The sequence below is a fragment of the Peromyscus leucopus genome, chromosome 20, assembly GCF_004664715.2.
Source record: "Peromyscus leucopus breed LL Stock chromosome 20, UCI_PerLeu_2.1, whole genome shotgun sequence".
Classification (NCBI taxonomy): domain Eukaryota; kingdom Metazoa; phylum Chordata; class Mammalia; order Rodentia; family Cricetidae; genus Peromyscus; species Peromyscus leucopus.
The window spans coordinates 39,478,801-39,498,683 of NC_051080.1; the positions used below are offsets into that span (position 1 = coordinate 39,478,801).

A 19,883-nucleotide genomic window follows, 5' to 3' on the forward strand; every position below is an offset into this window, starting at 1 on the left:
ACTAGAAAACCCTATATAAACCACAGCCTGCTCAGTTGTCGGCTGTCCTTTCCCATCATGGTAGAGGCAGCCACTCTGCTGGACTCCTCCTTCTCAAATAAATCTCTTTCTCAAAAGAGTCTTGAGTAAAGAACTTTATTCATCTGTGCAGTGAAGAACCTTGTTAAGTTCCCTTAGGGGACTGAGCAGAAAAAGACCTTGCAGAGACATTCCCTTAGGTGGGGGCTAGTAAGGCAGAGCAGAACAAGAAGAACCTTCTCTGAGACAGTCCTTAGGGGACTGAGCAAGATGGAGTCAGAAGGGACACCTTTTCCACAGAGCCAGAGGAGATTGCTACATTCATCGCAGGGTGCGTGAGAGTGAGCAGGGTTCCGCAGCTTCTGCAGCCTTGTTGGACAGACTCTCCATTTAATATATGGAGAATAAGAGAAGCCTTAAGGGGTGCTCCATGCCTCCATGTTCTTCCTTGTGCCACCATGCCCCCAAATATTCAAGCCCCAAGATTCTTGATCTTTCCTATTGAGTAATACCCATTATATCTGCCCCATGTGCTTGCTGGGAACACTCTCCTCAGTCTAGAGAGACAGCCCAGACAGAATAGCTGGATCCTTCACATCCTGCATGATTCTGACCAGTCACCTTTTGCCAACGCAGATTTTCTCCTGCATCCTTTCCCTGCAGCAAGCCTGAGCTGTGAGGACAGCAGCTTGTCTAGCTTGAGAGACCTCTTAACCATTTGTGGCACTTCAGGGTCTTGGTGACCTTTACCAACAACTGTCACCAAAATAAGAATCAAGGTGATTTCCATCAAGAGCCATTCACATTTCCTCTATGAACCATTGAGTCTTGATGTCTGTCTGTGGTTGGTCACCCACCCAGTGGCCTTTGATGAGTCTTTCTGTGTGATCTAGGGTCAATCACTGACCACCAGGACAATGACCTCTCTTCCTATAGTGTATAAAATTTCCTTACCTCCCTCCTTTTATTCCCTCCTCCTTCCCTGAATCACAACCTCATGACTCCACAACCCCTTTACATAAAGGCTCTCATTAAGAAGTCCAGGCCATATAGCCCCGGCTGACCTTGAACTTGCAATCCTCTTGCCTTGGCCACTGATGTGATACTGCAGGCCTGTGCCCCTGCTCTTGGCTCAGTAAACTCTTTACTCACAACATTAAAGTTGACCATAGGGGAGGTCTGGGGCAGAGGGGAAGACTGACTGTAGACTGTTGTCTTGGACACAGTTGAGACAAGGATGGGGTTGGACTTGGAAAGAGTGGCAGCCACAGAACAGGTTTATTGGACATCAATTAGCACAAGCTTGGGAGAAGGTTGGAGCTGCTGTTCTTGCTAGCGCACGACTGCACAGAGCTCGTAGGGGATTGGGGTAACTGGCAATGCGTAGATGCCATGGTCGCTGGGCCGGGGCTGTCCGTCAGGCACCGAGAAGCTAAAGCGCTGCAGGAGGCAGGTGAAGAAGAGGAAGAGCTCCATGCGGGCCAGAGGCTCCCCCAGGCATGCTCTGCGGCCTGTGGGTGGGAGAGGGGCTCAGTCAGTCTGGGGCCTGATGGATGCTCCACCCTCCAAAGGCCCCTGGGAAGAGACAGGGAGCCAGGCACCCCCAGGACCTGCTGAGAATGGCATGAAGGCCTCATGCTTCACAAAGCGGCCCTGGGCATCCAGGAAGTGTTCAGGATGGAACTGGAGGGGCTTCTCCCAGACAGTCTCATCCTTCAGCACGGAGGACAGGTTGGGGATGAGGGTCGTTCCCTGGCAGGAGAAACATGGTGTGAACATGGACTGGGACACACCTAACATAACTCTGGTCTCCAATTCACATGCACAACCTCTTTGTGCACACACTGGATTCTTTCATTCATCTCAACCTCAGAGCCTTTCAGTACCTTTTCTGGTACCAGTCAAGGCCCTGTGACAAAGCTCCCATGGGTACCCAAATCAAACCTGCCTGTGTGTATAGTGCTCCCTCAAATGCCTGTGGCTTATTTTCTTGAACAACCCTCTTCCCTGGGGGATCCTGGACAATGGCTGCAGTATACTCACACCCAGGTTGGTCCGATCACCATGTGCAAATTCAGGATGTGGTGGTCTTGGTCTTTATAGCCTTTGTTAGCCTAGTGGTGACCCTGGGACAAGCAACCCCATTCATACCTTGGGGATGAGGAAGCCCTGTACTTCAATGTCGCGGGATGTCATGTGTGGTATATTCACTGGGACAATGTCTGCAAATCGCTGGACCTCATGAATGACAGCATTGGTGTAGGGCATGCGGGCCTGGTCTGCCATCTCTGGATGCCGCCCCTGCCCTATGACTTCATCAATCTCCTGTTGGACGCGGCCTGGAGGGACAGCATCCCCTCAGTGAAGCAGTTCATTGGTGGCTCTTCCCTGACCTTCTCCCACTGGATGAATAAGTGAATTAAGACTCCCATCAGACTTATGGGAGTCTGGGGCAAGCTGATGCTGGAGCACCCAGCTTCTCCAGTACTTCTACCTTTCTTCCCTCACCTTCCCTCCCAGTCCCAGCCAGGCTCACTCTGCACATCCGGGTGCAGGATCATGAGCAGCAGGGCCCAGGACAGTGTGGTAGAGGTGGTAACTGTCCCTGCCATGAACATGTCAGCCACCACCACACGCAGGTTCCCATCATTGAAGCTGCTCTCGGGATTCCCCTTGGCCTAGGACAGATAGAGAAGGTAGGCTCAAAAACACAGGCAGTAATCTCCAAACCATCAACCATTGTGTTCATGCACCACAGGTGTGTGGTCCATGGGTGACATATAAACCCCACCCACCTGGTATCACAAGTCACAGAACACTTCTGCCCAAAGGCACTGGCCCCATGTTCCTGGCTGTCCTCACCTTCTCTATCTCAGCCAGGAAGGCATCTGTCAGGTCTCGGGGAGGCTGGGCGGGGTCCCAGGATGTCTTGTGATCAATCAACATCTTATCCAGTGAGTCTATGAACTCGGTCAGCTTGGGGAGGGCTTTGCCAGGCAGGCCAGGGATGCGAAGAAGCACTGGGACAGCATTCAGCACCTGGGAAAGAAACACAACAGTCTAGTTGCTTTTACAGCTAATGAAGAATCGTGTGTGTGTGTGTGTGTGTGTGTGTGTGTGTGTGTGTGTGTGTGCGCGCGCGCGCCCAGACATGTGCAAAATGGCTCCTGTTTGGTGGTCACAGAACTACTGAAGAGCAAAATCTATCTCCCACATCGGTCCCAGGGATCCAGCTCAGATCTCCAGGCTTACTTGGTAAGTTCCTTTACCCATTGACCATCTATCTCCTGCCCCTGGATGCTGTTTCTGCTCACTGTTCACCTGGACCAGTCTCAGATCCTGGCCTCTTCCACAAAGGACTCAGGGCCTGTTTTTTCCCACCCATAACCTACTTCTGCCTCGCCTCCACCTCCAGCCTCTAGGCTGTCTTGTACCCAAGGTGAACCAGGTGACTACTCTACCCTGCAAATCTAACAGGATGTGCAGGTTCCATGTACACACCATGCAGAGGTCACTCCCTCCCTAGAGCCCCTGACCTTTGTCCACTCCTCCCCTCCTGTTATCTGAGGTTTGACAACCTGCAGACCTTTCCTCCTGCATTTGACTCTCACACTGGACCCTCACCCCATTCACGCGAATGCATAATTATTCTGATAGGATTTGCAGCGTAGAAGTAGCCATGCACATTACCCTGAGACTCAAACCTCAGCAATGAAGCCAGAATCCTCTCCCAAACTTTCCTGTAATATTTTGAGCAGCTTGTTAAAGAAAGGGTCTTCATACTCAAAGCGATGGGCATAGATGAGGGATGAAATCACATTGCATACACCTTTTTTCAGGAGGGTGATGGGATTAAAAGGTTGTCCTAGAAGCAGAGATGCAAGGAAGTCACGGTATTGCTCCTAAGTGCCTGCCCACATCTCTACATCTCACTCATCACCCACCAGCTTCCTTGGCCAAGGCTTCACAGAGGTGGCCAGCCTCCTCCGTCACCCACTGTTCCAGGGATTTCTTGCCCAGGCCGAAGTCTCGCATGGTGGTCAGAGAGAATCTTCGCTGCTCTCGCCACTCGGGTCCATAAGGTGCTAAGACAACACCTGCAGAGAGATCCGTGTGTTACTAAGGATACATGTGTCTGTGCCATCTCCTCTGCTCCCAACATTTCCCTGTGGTCAGTCTCAGCCACCAGTGCCCCAGCACTTTGCTGTCACATAGCAGCACATGCCACTTTAGTGTCTCCACCCTCCATTCCAGTGACTTCCCCTTTTGTTGCCTCAACACATCCCCTCCATTAGGTCCTGTCCATCTTCTGTGCATGGCTCCTCAAGCCCTATTCTCTGTGCCTTTTCCCCAGGATAGCTGTTTGCCTTTAGATTTGTGCCCAAAGCCCATGTGATCATAGATGGGCATTGGAGGGCGGTCAGAGGTGTCCTCTCCACAGTTCACCAGCACTTCCCGAACCGCCTTCAGTCCATTGATCACAACCACGGGCTTCCAGGCCATCTGCAGGCTGAACACGTCACCATAGCGTTGTCGAAGCTGAGGGAGAGGGACAGAGCACTTAGGAACTGAGGTGCCCAGCAGACTGGAAGATCAAAATTCAATACACAGGTCTCTGTCGCTGTCTCTGTCTCTGTCTCTGTGTGTGTGTGCACGCCCATGAACACAAGCACGCAAACATGAGCACATTTGGATGGTACACATTATTGAACCTTGGTCCTGCCCTGTGCTGAGCAAACGCTCTGTCACTGACTCTATCTCTAGCCTGAGGTATGGGACCTTGTGAATGGGGTATCCATTCTTCTAAATCCAGCAAAGTTCTCATAGTAGATAAGGTCATTCAGGGGTGACCTTGCCAGAGCAAAGTCCTTGTCCCTTTCATAACCCATCATACAAGAGAAATTTGGGTTCCTGATATGGGCAGCAAGACCTGAGTCTACACAGCAGCAAGAGATTATAGCACACACAGTCCCTCTCCCCTACTTCTCTTTCCTGACTGACAGGCTACACTGGAACCTGACTCCTCCCCTCTGTCCCTGAGACCTCATTCAGTGAGGGGATCACAAGGGACCTAGAGCCTTCCTGACTTCTGTCCTGTCCAACCAGACTCCCAGTCTCCCTCCATGGCCTCTCCATACTGAGTCTCTGCTCTTAGAAAGTCCACAGTGTCCTCAGACCCAGAAGTAAGGGCCACAAGGAAACTACTCAGCCTTCCTCCTCTTGGAGACCATCTTCTTGTCAATCCTCTGGCTTCAGGTGCACCATGACCTCTACCCGCCTCCACCACCTTCTGTCTCACCTTGGACAAACAGTATGGCATGTTCTCGAAGTCCACCTGCAGCAGGTTGCCCAGCCCAGGTAATGGCACAGGGCCTGGAGGGTAGCGGGCTGTCCAGAACTTTCGTCGGTACATCAGGTCCACCAGAAGCAGGAAGATGGCCGTGAATATGACCACAGACCACAGGCCATCTCCAATCAACAGCGCCATGGCTGCCCCACTGCTTCCCAGGCTGTTTGGGAACACCTGCTCCAGACTACTGGGATCAGGACAGACACTGTAGGGACAGACGGGGCACTTAGTCTTTTATGAAGGGAATAAGGCTGTAGTTTGTTTTCTGCCTTGAGCCAAGTTGCTGGGTTTACTGTTCAGTCACAGTGTGTTGTAGGGAGGGGTGAGAACAGGTGAGGGGAAGTCTGCCTCAGAGGTTCCTGCCCTTTCCCCTCTGCTCTGGTGCTTATCCAGGGGAGAAACATCACTTTCTCCACAGGAGCTGTACACTGTGGTTATGTAGGCTGGCACTGTGAGCACAGAGGAAGGTGACCAGTCGACTCTGCCTCAAGGTTCAGGATCACACAGTCCAGGGAAGTCAGTCAGTGATAGGCCACACAGGCAGAGCTCTGGGGGCCTGAGCACACTGTCTCAGAATGGATTGAGACTTTGTGAAGCTTCATGGAACACTTGCCCTAGGACATGAGGTGTGATGGACACTGCAGGCACTATCACTGTGTGGAAGGGCCACTGAAGTGGCTTGTGTGGCTAGTCAACGAGGATGATTGACAGGCAGTGTGGGAAGGCAGCTCCATCCCGGGGAGCCATGAGTACAGGTGTGAGGTCACTCAACTACGAGGAAGGCCAAACTCACAGCCTGGGGACCTCTTAGCTCCTATCTGAGAAAGCCGAATAATGGTCCAAAATGTCAAGAGAATCCTGGGGAGGCCAGCAGGATGTCCATCCAGGTAGTTTTCTCATGGAGGCCATTGTGTCTAATTTTACACACCTTTTGCTTCTTGGTGGATGGAGCCTTGTGTCTACAGTTATCCTAAAAGGGACGGAAAGGGTGTTGTTCCTTATGCCACACAGGCAGAGTTTTGAGGGATTTCTTGACAATACCACAGCCTGGGGTCAGACCCTCTGGAGGTTCAAGGATCACCTAGTTGGCAGGACACAAGGAACTCACAGGCCCTGAGGGGCACCTCAGCTGTCGGTGACAGGAAGTACCACTGATTGGTTTTGTGGTGAATGAGGGGTGTTAGGAGGAAGTTGGCTGCAGCTTGTGGAGTCTTGTGACAGGTTGGTGGTTGCCGAATTGATCAGGAAGGCCAGATTCAGAAGCGGCCACTTCTTACATGGGGTGGAAGAAATCTGTGACACTGTCAACAACTGTCAGAGTCCCTGAAGCCCATCGATGGGTCAGGTTCTTGTCCCATGGCGGTCTCTTTCCTTTATTCACCCTTTGGTTCTTAGTGGGTCAATCTCTCCCCCACCTTCTTCCACATGGAGATATGGAGGCCATGTCCTCCTCATGCCAGAGGCCTGTGTTTAGGAGGGGCGGCCATGAGGAAAATGGAAACATGACTCCTAAGCCTTTCAACAAACGGCACCTGTGTTCTGGGCACTGCTGGGCACACTGCACATGTCCACTCATCAATCACTAGGGTCAGTGAAATTGCAGTCCCTGTCCTTGCTGGGGATCCAGACCTCTGAAGATCAAAGGCTCAGAATCTCAGTGGAATCCAGGCAGGAGCTCTCTGCTGCCCCCTCCAGTGTGACAGAAGGGAGGCCAGAGCTGAGTGAGAGGAGATGGAGTCCACAGCATGCAGCACCTCAGCAAGGACCAGACCCTGGGTCTCCTCCTCTGCTGCCGCTGCTGCCCCTTTCTCTGCCCAAGTCTATGCCACCGGGGCCTGTGGGGGACTCCATGCTTGATGCTGGCCTGAAGCCCCTGTCCCCATGGCTCACTTCTTGCTCCTGTCTAGTCCTCTTGGTCCTGCCCAACAGGTGGCACCCTAGATTGGTCAACAGTCAACAGCTTCCTCTAGCTCCATCCTGGCCTGAAAGGAAATGCTGCACACAGTACAGGAGCCAACACAAGCCCATCAGGGTGGAGGGTAGGAGGCGAGCAGCAGGGGAGCGGGATCCCCCAGCTCGAGGTCCACACCCACCTTCTAACCTTCCTCGCCCAGGCCTGCTCATCCAAGAAAGAAACTTTGCAAGAGCGCGGTGCTGCCACTCACCAAAGGAAACTGAGGGCCAAGCGGAGACCAGGAGAACGGGCTAGGAACCACGGACTCGCAGCCCGGGACGGCCGCGCAGGAAGGGCACAGAGGGGCTCGCCACGCACTGTGGAATCACCCCGGGCGCCTCTGCAACCTAGAGAAGAAAATGCACAGTGTTAGCTAGCAGACAGCGAGCTGCCGCGCCCCCACGTAATCTGCGCAGGCCCACGCACGCCGGAAGCCACGCCCCCGACGTGGCTCCGCTGCCCGCTGGTCCTCTAGCCTACCCCGGTGAGCTGGGCAGCGGGATGGGCTGGGAAAGAGCGCGTGTTCTGGGATTTGCCCTTGGACAGACTGGAGTGGGCGGAGGTCCCTCAGGCAGTCGCCTCCCTCCTGCAGTCACCGACTTGGGTGAAAACGGAAAGATTCAGGAGTCCCAGAACTTGCCTTCCCAGTTGTGGCACTGCGCTGAAGGAGAGCCGCCATGAGTCATTAGTTTCCCTGCAGCGGACCTGCGATTTGGATTCGGATTCGGATTCGGACTCTCACTTGATGCAGCCTGTCACCTTGAACAAACCCTAGGTATCTCAGAAGAACGGGAAATACTACCAGTATGAACGGGACCAGAGGACGGGTTAGTGTAAGCCTTGCTCCTCTGGTGGAAAGGTATCCTGGCAGTCGGGAGCCAAGGAATACCACAAAGTCCCTGTGGGAAGCCTCGCAGCTGCGCCCTGTGGAAGTGTTCCAGCTCTGCCAGGGGAAAGTTCCCCCAGTGTAATTGTAACAACTCTGTTAGGGTCTGGGAGGGTTTCCCCAGGGAAAGTGTTACAGCCCTGGTCTGCTAGGGGAAAGTTCCCCAACAGTGTCCCACCCTACAGCAAACCTCACCGAAGAGATTTACTGGGAGGGAAAAATCCAGAAGGGTGGCTAGAGTGAGAAGCAGCAGCAAACTGAACAGAATACAGGGTTTATATAGGAGTTATTGCGGGGAGGGTGCTTTCCAAGGTGGCTTGGGATTGGTGGGGTTTTGTGGCCTGATTCTGGGACAAGCTTTGGGATTGGTGGGATTTTAAGTCCTTGGTCCTCTAGGGGTCAAGTCAGGGTATGGGCGTTTTCCCCCGGCCCCCTTTCCCTACAGTTAGGATTGTGTGTAAAGCACGACTAAGACGCATTTCTTGCCTGCTCGTCAGGGCTCGTGGCGGTAGGCAGTACTAATTCAGGTAATCTGGTTACAAGTTCTTACCCAGTAAGGAGAATCATATGAACTAAGATATAAACATGTGACTGGAACTCAACAGAGCTTCAGGAAATGTTCCTTTCCTCTTGACTTGTCCCTCGAAGTGCCTGTTTTAGAACATTGGAAGAAGGTGAGAGAGGATATCCTCTTCGCGTCCTGAAAGTTTTCCCATCCTTTTGAAATAAAGATTGCTTCCTGGTGGCCTGCTGGTAGACGGTGTACTTCTGACATTAGATTAGTTCTGTGCTTTCCAATTCTAGTTTTGCTGCCTAAGCTCAGAACTAACCACTAGTCATCACTTTCTTGAGATATATAAGTTGTAAGGGTTATAGTGGGAGTTAAATATTCTTGCCAGAAACACCTGATTTAGAATGCCCCAAACCCTCCCTGCTGTTTTATCCCCTCTAAAAGTAGGGTACTGAACAGCAGAAACAAAGATGTAAAGTATAACTTCACCTGAGCGTCCTTTGACCCATCATCTGGAAGAATCAGAATCATCTAGGTTACATAGGTCTGTTGTCTCCAAGGTCATGGCTGGGAAACAAAGTTCATATTCCAAGATACTTGTAACTGGATGGTTCTCTCCCACCTGCCAGGTCCTGAATAACCACTCACAGGCTTATATTGATTATAAATGTTTGACCAATGGCTCAGGCTTGTTACTAGCTAGCTCTTACATTTTAAATTAACGCATATTTCTTACCTATGCTTTGCCATGTGGTTTGTGGCTTGTTGCCTATTTTCTATATGTTTTGCTCCCTATGCGGCTGGCTGGCATCTGCTCCGACTCCGCCCCTCTTCATCTCCAGTTTGATTGTACTACCTAACCTTATTCTGCCTGGCTATTGGCCAAAACAGTTTTATTTATCAACCAATGAGAGCAATGCATATTCACAGCATACAGAAAGACACTGACCCTGGAGTGTAATTCTGGCATCTTCAATGTAACGCTCTCTGCCACTACTTCATTCCAAGGTTATATATCATTGAATCAAAGGACTGGCTTGCTAAAGGCTATTAGTATTCTGCCAGTTAAAACAATCTTTGAAGTAATTGTTTGTCAGGAAATTGGCTCATGACTTTCCCCACTGTTTTGGATGTGTTTTGCTTCCGTCTGTGCATGGCCATGCCTTTGCCCCTTGAAACTGAGACAAACCCAGTGAGACAGCCATGGTGAATGAGGTCCACCACGGTACAAGAGCAGGATCCCGAGGCAGAGTTGTGGATATGGAGAAGTGACTGAGGTTCAAAGAGGGTGCAGTATTCGGACACTTGGCCTTATGTTGGTTGGTTCCACTGTCCTCTCAGGCAGAGACAGGTCTCTCTGTCTAGGGAGAGAAGTTAGTGTTTTGAAATGGGGAGGGGGGAGAATCATGTGATGGTTTTTGTTGTTGTTTGTTTGTTTGTTTCAGTTGGGTTTGGTTAGCCTTTTGGTTTTTTGAGCCACAAGTGTCTCAAGTCATCTCAGAGAATGTGCCTTTATCTTTCCTCACTCCCAGCCCCAGTCAGGCTCACACTGCACATTTCAGATGCAGGACCATGAGCAGCAGGGCCCAGGCCATGTGGTGGAGGTGCTCCCCTTCCCCTACAGTGAACAGGTCAGCCACCACCACGAGCAGGGTTTCATCATCAAAGCTGCTTCAGGATTCCCCTTGGCCTGGGCTAGGTAGAGAGGGTGGGCTGAGAGGGTCATGGATAGAAGCCCACAAGAACCTTCCACTGTCTCCAGGAAGTCCAGATACTGGGTTACTGTGTGACACACAGGCTCCGTCCTGCCTGTCCTTACCCAGCACTACAACCACAACTGTCACCTTTTCCACCTCAGCCAGGAAGGTATCAGTCAAGGTTTCAGAGTAGGATCGCAGGTCTCTCCTGTGAACCCATAAGTGCCTTGTGCTCTGGGAAGTCTTTGGTAAGGTGCTCTGGGATGTGCTGGAGCATTAGGACCACATTCAACACGTATGACACCCACAGAGTGTACCCAAATGCTTCTTTCCATTAGAAAATTTTAAATTAATTTCCATATTATTATTGTGTGACTAAGTGTGTATGGTGTAGGTGTTGCATAGTGTGTGTGTGTGTGTGTGTGTGTGTGTGTGTGTGTGTGCATATGTGTGTGTATGTGTAGGCATACTTGCCATTGTGAGAACATAGGAGACAGAGAACACTTATGGAGTCAGTTCGTTCCATCTGAAATGAGTTCCAGAGATTGATTCATGTCCCGCAAATCCTAATTAATCTTGATAATAAAAACTCTGAGCCAGATATCAGGGTAAACGCTGAAAGATCAGAGAGACAAAGGAGCAAGCCACAGCCACCTCTTATCTCACAACTCCTCAGCATGAAAAAGAGTGAGTTCCTGTCTCCTCCTGCCTTATGTTCCTCTCTCTGCCCAGCCATATCACTTCCTATCTCCACCTCCCTAGTGCTGGGATTAAAGGCTTGTGCCTCCCAAGTGCTTGGATCAAAGGTGTGAGCCTCCACTGCTTGGCTTTCTCTTTCAGACTGGATCAACCTCAGGTAGCCCAGGGTGGCCTTGAACTCCTGATCTTCCTGCTTCTTCTTCTCAAGTGCTGGGATTAAAGGTGTGTGCCACCACTGCCTGGCCTCTATGGTTAACTAGTGGCTAGCTCCACACTCTGATCTCCAGACAGGTTTACGTGTTAGAGGACAAACAAAATAGCAGCACAGATTCAAGTCTCCAGGCTGGCTTGCTGAGCTGCTGCTTCTGTTTGGAGTCCACATGGATCGGTCTCAGTTTCCAGCCTCAGTTTCCAGCCTCTTCCACAAGGGACTCAGGGCCTTGTTGTGGAATATTATTTTAACTAGGCAAAGAGGCAAAGGGGTGTTACTTTTGTTTATGCTGCAGTTGCTTAACAATGGAAAGATGTGTGTTTAATGATGTAAAGATGTGTTGATTCTGTTATGCCTTGCCTGCCTACAGTACCTGAATGGAAGCTGTGTGCCAAAGGCCATGGGAGAGGCCTTCTGGGAGTCCACTGCAGGAAGAAAGGCCTGGACCTTGACAAACCTCCAACGATGGGGAGTGGGGGGGACTGGACAAGGTCAGAGCTGAAAGGTGAGGAGCAGGGGAAGAGGTATAGGTGGAACTTCCAGGCAGGGAGATTAAGTAGGAGGAGAAATTTAGGCTCAGAGGAAGCAGGAAAATAGGACATACAGAATGAAAGAAAGGTAAAAAGCCCTAAGGCAAAATGTAGATGAATACAAACAGGTTAAAATAAGTTAAAAGAGCTAATGGGACAAGCCTAAGCTAAGGCTGCACATTTATAATTAACAATAAGTCACCTTGTCTTTATTTAGAAGCTAGGAGGGGACCTAAAGAAAATTACATTTATATCTGGCTCCTTACACACCACCTGTCATGAGGGTTGGAGAAGGAGGCACAGGTACAGGGAGACAGTGGACTCCTCAGTCACCCCCTGCTCCATTGAGTTCATGGCCAGGCAGGAGTTGACAAAACCACCACTGCTCTCACCATCCGGACCCCTAAGGTGAGAAGACCACACATTAACACACACAGTCTGAGCGTAGCCAAGGGTACCTGGTGGTGCTGTCGCCTCTTACCCACATTCCCCTTCTAATCTGGGTCCAGTTCCACCCATGGGTCGTCCAAAATGTTGGCACCATACACTATCACATGTCCCTTGTGTTCCAAGATGAAATTCAGTGACTTTCCCTTTCATGGCTTGATCACATACCACAGTCATTGCCCCTAAACCCCATGCCCACCTCTGACCAATGCGCCCACAGAGACTTTGGACTTTGGAGCTGGGCATGAAGCCTGGGTGGTCCAAGACGGACACTGGCAGATGGTTTGCAACAGTGTCTCCTGCATGACTTTCCATCCATTGATCACAACCTCCGTGTTCAGGCCATCTGTAAGTGGGACACATCTCGGCAGTAGTTTGGAAACTGAAGGTGAAGGTCAGAGTACCTCCAAGGTAGAGGTCCATCAACTGCCAGAACCAGGCTTGGGACATAAGCCTTTGTGTCTTGGAAGTTTGGTATTTATTGGACCCAGGTCCTCCTGTGTATCACTGATCTACATGCAGAGCCTGGGATCTGGTACCTTGTATCTGGGGATGTCACATCTTGTGAACTTAACAAAGGACGCCTATCTGACATGAGCATCAGGATGTGACATTGAAGAGCCTGGGGATTGTCATTGGGCTTCTTAGCATCCTACCATGGACAAATGAAGTCAGGTTGCTTGAGACAGGCAGTGAGGTCAAGACCACACAGCACCTCTCTCCACTTGCTTTCTTGACTAAAATGCTCCATTAGACCCTGATCCCTCTTCCACACCCTCACGACCTCATCCATTAGTGGGATCAGAGGAGACCTGAGTCTCTATAACTCTGCCCTGTGCTACCAGATGCCAAATCAGCTGCCATGTCCTGCCCCACTTCCTGATCTTTCCATCACACTTTGCACTAAGATGTCCAAAGCATCCTCAAACCCCATAGAGCCTGTCGCCAGGAAGCTGCTAAGTCTGCTACATAGGGGCTCAGCTCCCGTCCATCCTGTGGCTTCAGCACCATTGGGTGCGGGTAGAGAAGCTGTGATCTCTGTTCCCCTTAATTACCAACTCTCTCTGTGTGTGAACAGGTTGTACCACATGTTCTGCAAGTTCATGCACAGTACTGGCACAGGGCCTGGTGGGTAGCTGCAAGTCCAGAACTTGCAACAATGCATCAGCTCCACCAGTAAAGGAAGATGGCCATGGATATGAACACAGGCCACAGTTCATCTCTAGTCAGTTACCTCATGAGTACTTCACTCCTTCTAGGTCTTTCTGGTCATATCTCACATCAACCACATCAGGCCCATAGGATCAGAAAGGAGACCTCTTACTGCAACCTGGCATCTGGTCCCCAATTAAGGAGGATGGCTATCCTTTGTCTTATGTCTTGAGTTGACCTCCTGTGTTTTCTCTGTAGTCTGCATGTCAGGAGGGGCTGGAGCAATCCAGGGAGGTTTACCTCAGTTTCTTGTCTCTTCCCTCCCCCAGGTGCTTACTCACTGGAGAGCATCAGGATGTAGGAGCTGACTCCACAGGAGCTGTGCATACTGGTTATGTTAGGCTAAGGACTGTGAATATGGGGCACCAATGTCAATGAACCCCTGAACCAGGGACATAGGAAAGTCACTCAGCTGACATGCCACACACGCAGAACATAGGGGCTGCAGAGCATTGCATCAGGCTAGAGTAAGACCTTCCTACACCATCAAAAGGGGAAAGAGGAGGGCTGCAGAGATGGTTCTACAGTGAAGAGCACTGGCTTCTATTCCCGAGGACCCAGACTTGATTCCAGAACCCACAGGATGTGTACATCAACTGCAACTCAGGTCCCTGAAGATCCCATGCACACATGCAGCCAAATACCCAAATATACACAATAAAAATAAAGAGGCATGGAGGGGAAGACGAGGAGATGCTGGGAAAACATTGTGCATATTCCTATAGCCAGCAACGAGGTAGGACTGTGAAGTAAAGTTACCCAGGGTTGGTGAGTGCTTGGTCCTGTACGTCCCAAAAGCCAGTGTCTGCCTACTGAAGGGGTTTGTGGGGAGCGCCCTGACATTCCTAGAAAGAGAGTCAATGGAAGGACGTTTTCTTTTTCCCAAAAGCAAAACCAAGAACAGAGTCCCCACACAACTGTGTCTCAAAGCATGCCACAGAGCTCAGCGTCTTGGGATGCTTCAGTCTGGCCTCAGATTATATGAAAACTAAGATGAGCCTCAAGGGATGCTCCATGTCTCCATGTTCTACCTGGCCTCACAAAGTCCTCAAATTTTCCAGCCCCAAGATTCTTTAACTTTCCTAGTGAGTAAAACCCATTATATCTGTCCCATGTGTTTGCCGGGAGTCCTCTCCTAAGTCTGGAGAGATGGCTTCAGACAGGACAGTAGGATCCTGCCCATCCTCCTGGATTCAGACCAGTCACCTTTTGTTATCCCAGATTTTCTCCTGCATCCTTTCCCTGCAGCAAGCCTGAGCTGTGAGGACAGCAGCTTGTCTAGCTTGAGAGACCTCTTAACCAATTGGGGACCTTTACCAACATCTGTCACAAAAACAAGAATAGTGCTGATTTCCAGCACAAGCCATTCAAAATCCTCTGAGAACCATTGAGTCTTGACATCTACTGGTCATCCACCCAGCAGCCATTGATTTGGTCTTTCCGTGTGATCTAGGGTCAATCACTGAACACCAGCACAACGACCTCTCATCCTATTGTGTGACAGAGCTTCCCTGTCTCCATCCTTTCATTCCCTCCTCCTTCCCTGAATCACAACCTCATGACTACAAAGCCCCTGTGGATAAAGGGTCTCATTAAGAAGTCCAGGCCATATAGTCCCGGCTGACCTTGAACTTGCAATCTTCTTGCCTTGGCCACTGATGTGATACTGCAGGCCTGTGCCCCTGCACTTGGCTCAGTAAACTCTTTACTCACAACATTAAAGTTGACCATAGGGGAGGTCTGGGGCAGAGGGGAAGACTGACTGTAGACTGTTGTCTTGGGACACAGTTGAGACAAGGATGGGGTTGATCTGGGAAAGAGTGGCAGCCACAGAACAGGTTTATTGGACTCAGCACAAGCTTGGGAGAAGGTTGGAGCTGCTGTTTTTGCTAGCGCACGACTGCACAGAGCTCGTAGGGGATTGGCAAAACCGGCAATGCGTAGATGCCATGGTCGCTGGGCCGGGGCTGTCCGTCAGGCACCGAGAACCTAAAGCGCTGCAGGAGGCAGGTGAAGAAGAGGAAGAGCTCCATGCGGGCCCAGAGGCTCCCCCAGGCATACTCTGCGGCCTGTGGGTGGGAGAGGGGCTCAGTCAGTCTGGGCCTGATGGATGCTCCACCCTCCAAGGCCCCCTGGGAAGAGACAGGGAGCCAGGCACCCCCCATGACCTGCTGAGAATGGCATGAAGGCCTCATGCTTCACAAAGTGGCCCTGGGCATCCAGGAAGTGTTCAGGATGGAACTGGAGGGGCTTCTCCCAGACAGTCTCATCCTTCAGCACTGAGGACAGGTTGGGGATGAGGGTCGTTCCCTGGCAGGAGAAACATGGTGTGAACATGGACTGGAACACCAGCAACATGACCTAGGTCACCAAGTTCACAAGCATAACTAACCTCTTCATGTACACACTGGAATCTTTGATTCACCTCAACCTCAGGTCCTCTCAGTACCTTTTCTGGTACCATTCAAGGCCCTGTGACAAAGCTCCCATGGGTACCCAAATCAAACCTGCCTATGTGTGTAGTGTTCCCTAAAATCCCCATGGCTTATTTTCTTGGGCATCCCTCTTCCCTTGGGGATCCTGGGCAATGGCTGCAGTATACTCACACCCAGGTTGATCCCATCACCATGTGCAAATTCAGGATGTGGTGGTCTTGGTCTTTATAGCCTTTGTTAGCCTAGTGATGACCCTGGGATAAGAGACCCCATGCATACCTTGGGGATGAGGAAGCCCTGTACTTCAATGTCACGGGATGTCATGTGTGGTAAATTCACTGGGGCAATGTCCGCAAATCGCTGGACCTCATGAACGACAGCATTGGTGTAGGGCATGCGGACCTGGTCTGCCATCTCTGGACGCCGCCACTGCCCTATGACTTCATCGATCTCCTGGTGGACGCGGCCTGGAGGGACAGCATCCCCTCAGTGAAGCAGTTCATTGGTGGCTCTTCCCTGACCTTCTCTGATGGGTTAATAGGTAACTATAGATTTTTATCAGACTTGTGTGAGTCCTGGTCAAGGTGGTGCTGGAGCCAGGAATTTCTCAAGCACCTCTCTCTTTCTTCCCTCACCTTCCCTCCCAGTCCCAGCCAGGCTCACTCTGCACATGCGGGTGCAGGATCATGAGCAGCAGGGCCCAGTACAGTGTGGTTGAGGTGGTCACCATCCCTGCAGTGAACAGGTCAAACACCACCATGCGCAGGTTCGCATCATTGAAGGTGCTCTCAGGATTTCCCTTGGCCTGGAACAGACAGAGAAGGTAGGCTCAGGGACACAGGCAGTAAGGCCAACATGATCTACCTCATGCACCTCAAGTGATGGGTCCATGGGTGACATGGCATCACAAGTCACAACACTTCTACCAAAAAGCACTGGCCCCATCTTTATGGCTGTCCTCACCTTCTCCATCTCAGCCAGGAAGGCATCTGTCAGATCTCGAGGAGGCTGAGCGGGGTCCCAGGATGTCTTGTGATCAATCAACATCTTATCCAGTGAATTTAGGAATGCTGTTGTCTTGGGGAAGGCTTTGCCAGGCAGCCCAGGGATGCGAAGAAGGACCGGGACAGCATTCAGCACCTGGGAAAGAAACACAACAGTCTAGTTGCTTTTACAGCTAATGAAGAATCGTGAGTGTGTGTGTGTGTGTGCGCGCGTTCACCTGCATATACACTCATACATACACAATGGCTCCTGTTTGGTATTCGTAGAATATTATAGAGTAAGATCCATCTCCCACATGGGTCCCAGGGATCCAGCTCAGATCTCCAGGCTTACTTGGTAAGTTCCTTTACCCATTGACCATCTATCTCCTGCCCCTGGATGCTGTTTCTGCTCACTGTTCACCTGGACCAGTCTCAGATCCTAGTTTCTTCCACAAAGGACTAAGGATCTGATTGTTCCCACCCATAACCTGCTTTTCAACCATTCCAGCCTCTTGGCTGTCTTGTAACCCAAGATAAACAAAATGACTATTCTACTGGAAATCTAAGAGGCTTGTGCCGTTTCCATGTAGACAGGGGGCAGAGGTCACTCCGTCCCTAGAGCCCCTGACCTTTGTCCACTCCTCCCCTCCTGTTATCTGAGGTTTGACAACCTGCAGACCTTTCCTCCTGCATTTGACTCTCACACTGGACCCTCACCCCATTCACCTGAATGCATAATTATTCTGATAGGATTTGCAGCGTAGAAGTAGCCATGCACATTACCCTGAGACTCATACCTCAGCAATGAAGCCAGAGTCCTCTCCAAAACTTTCCTGTAATATTTTGAGCAGCTTGTTTAAGAAAGGGTCTTCATACTCAAAGCGATGGGCATAGATGAGGGATGAAATCACATTGCATACACCTTTATTCAGGAGATTGATGGGATTAAAGGGATGTCCTGGAAGCAGAGATGCAAGGAAATCATGGTATTGCTCATAAGTGCCTGCCCACATCTCTACATCTGGCCCATCACCCACCAGCTTCCTTGGCCAAGGCTTCACAGAGGTGGCCAGCCTCCTCTGTCACCCACTGTTCCAGGGATTTCTTGCCCAGGCCGAAGTCTCGCATGGTGGACACAGAGAATCGACGCTGCTCTCGCCACTCAGACCCATAAGGGGCAAACACGACACCTGCAAGAACATCTATGTATAAACATGGATACATGTGCCATATGTAAAAAAGGCTACATGTGTCTGTGCCATCTCCTCTGCTCCCAACATTTCCCTGTGGTCAGTCTCAGCCACCAGTGCCCCAGCACTTTGCTGTCACATAGCAGCACATGCCACTTTAGTGTCTTCACCCTCCATTCCAGTGACTTCCCCTTGCATTGCCTCAACACATCCCCTCCATTTGGTCCTGTCCATCTTCTGTCCATGGCTCCTCAAGCCCTATTCTCTGTGCCTTGTCCCCAGGATAGCTCTTTGCCTTTAGATTTGGGCCCATAGCCCAGATGATTAAATATGGGCACTGGAGGGCGGTCAGAGGTGTCCTCTCCACAGTTCACCAGCACTTCCCGGACCGCCTTCAGTCCATTGATCACAACCACGGGCTTCCAGGCCATCTGCAGGCTGAACACGTCACCATAGCGTTGTCGAAGCTGAAGGAGAGGGACAGAACACTTGGGAAGTGAGGTGCCCAGCAAACTGACTATAAGATCAAAATTCAACATTCAAGTCTCTATGTGTTTGTGTTTTTCTGTATGTGTGTGTGTGCATGGCTGTGCCTGTCACAAATGCAAGCACACAACGGTGAGCACATTTGTATTGTACACATTATTTGAACCTTGGTCCTGCCCTGTGCTGGGCAAACGCTCTGTCACTGACTCTATCTCTAGCCTGAGGTATGGCACCTTGTGAATGGGGATTCCATTCTTCTAAATCCAGCAAAGTTCTCATAGTAGATATTGTCATTCAGGGATGACCCTTCCAGAGCAAGGTCTTTTCCTCCTTCATACCCCTCCATACAAGAGAAATTCAGGTTCCTGAGATGGGCAGCGAGGCCTGAGTTCACAGAACAGCCAGAGATTATAGCAGACACAGCCATCTCCCTGCTTTGCTTCCCTGAGTGAGGCTACAGCTGAACCTGACTCCTTCCCTCTGTCCCTGAGACCTCATCCAGTGAGGGCATCACAAGGGACCTAGAGCCTTCCCAACTTCTTTCCTGTTCAACCTGCCTCCATGGTCTTTCCATACTGAGCCTCTACTCTTAGAAAGTCCAAAGTTTCCTCCGACACAGAAGTAAATGCCACAAGGAAACTACTCAGCCTTCTTCCTCTTGGAGGTCATCTTCCTGTCAATCCCGTCGCTTCAGCACTATCATGTCCTGCCAGGGGCACCATGACCTCTACCCCCTCCACCACCTTCTGTCTCACCTTGTACAAACTGTATGGCATGTTCTCGAAGTCCACCTGCAGCAGGTTGCCCAGCCCAGGTAGCGGCACAGGGCCTGGAGGGTAGCGGGCTGTCCAGAACTTTCGTCGGTACATCAGGTCCACCAGAAGCAGGAAGACAACTGTGAATATGACCACAGACCACAGGCCATCTCCAATCAACAGCGCCATGGCTGCCCTACTGCTTCCCAGGCTGTTTGGGAACACCTGCTCCAGACTACTGGGATCAGGACAGACAGTGTAGGGACAGACTGGGGCCTGGTCCCCTATGAAGGGGATAAGGCTGCACTTTGTTCTCTGCCTTGAGCCAAGTAGCTGTGTTTACTGTTCAGCCAGGGTGTGTAGGGAGGGGTGAGAACAGGTTAGGGAAAGTCTGCCTCAGAGGTTCCTGCCCTTTCCCCTCTGCTCTGGTGTTTATCCAGGGGAGAAACATCACTTTCTCCACAGGGAGCTGTACATTGTGGTTATGTAGGGCTGGCACTGTGAGCACTATAGGAA

General features: G+C 50.9%; 2 protein-coding genes and 1 long non-coding RNA gene across 3 annotated transcripts; 1 reads left to right on the forward strand and 2 right to left on the reverse strand.

Annotated features, from left to right (window-relative positions):
• Positions 1 to 1,272: 1,272 nt before the first annotated feature.
• LOC114689233 (cytochrome P450 2D27) lies at positions 1,273 to 7,654 on the reverse strand. The gene is made up of 10 exons (XM_028863606.2): positions 7,534 to 7,654; positions 5,318 to 5,573; positions 4,386 to 4,557; positions 3,963 to 4,115; positions 3,723 to 3,883; positions 2,881 to 3,057; positions 2,555 to 2,696; positions 2,170 to 2,357; positions 1,629 to 1,770; positions 1,273 to 1,529 (listed from the first exon to the last, which is right to left on the reverse strand). Exons 2-10 carry the CDS (start codon positions 5,504 to 5,506, stop codon positions 1,351 to 1,353), a joined length of 1,503 nt encoding a protein of 500 aa, XP_028719439.1. The 5' UTR covers positions 5,507 to 5,573; positions 7,534 to 7,654; the 3' UTR covers positions 1,273 to 1,350.
• Positions 7,655 to 7,768: 114 nt separating this feature from the next.
• LOC114689235 lies at positions 7,769 to 15,239 on the forward strand. Its single transcript, XR_003733877.2, has 3 exons — positions 7,769 to 8,149; positions 11,697 to 11,831; positions 13,785 to 15,239. It is a non-coding gene; the product is annotated as an uncharacterized LOC114689235 (long non-coding RNA).
• An 88-nt stretch (positions 15,240 to 15,327) lies between these two features.
• On the reverse strand, positions 15,328 to 19,695 carry LOC114689234 (cytochrome P450 2D20-like). Its single transcript, XM_028863608.2, is given in 10 exon segments — positions 15,328 to 15,554; positions 15,556 to 15,584; positions 15,684 to 15,825; positions 16,230 to 16,417; positions 16,614 to 16,755; positions 16,914 to 17,090; positions 17,734 to 17,894; positions 17,974 to 18,126; positions 18,422 to 18,593; positions 19,368 to 19,695. Coding segments are annotated over 10 exon segments (1,503 nt in total). The 5' UTR covers positions 19,557 to 19,695; the 3' UTR covers positions 15,328 to 15,404.
• Positions 19,696 to 19,883: the final 188 nt, after the last annotated feature.

Excerpts from the sequence above, each read along its gene's own strand:
- LOC114689233 (XM_028863606.2), bottom strand. The coding sequence starts at position 5,506 with ATGGCGCTGTTGATTGGAGATGGCCTGTGGTCTGTGGTCATATTCACG. Across the intron at positions 4,116-4,385 it reads CTTTGGGCACAAATCTAAAG|GTGTTGTCTTAGCACCTTAT; the intron begins GCAAACAGCTAT and ends ATCTCTCTGCAG. Across the intron at positions 1,530-1,628 it reads CTTCATGCCATTCTCAGCAG|GCCGCAGAGCATGCCTGGGG; the intron begins GTCCTGGGGGTG and ends TCCCACCCACAG.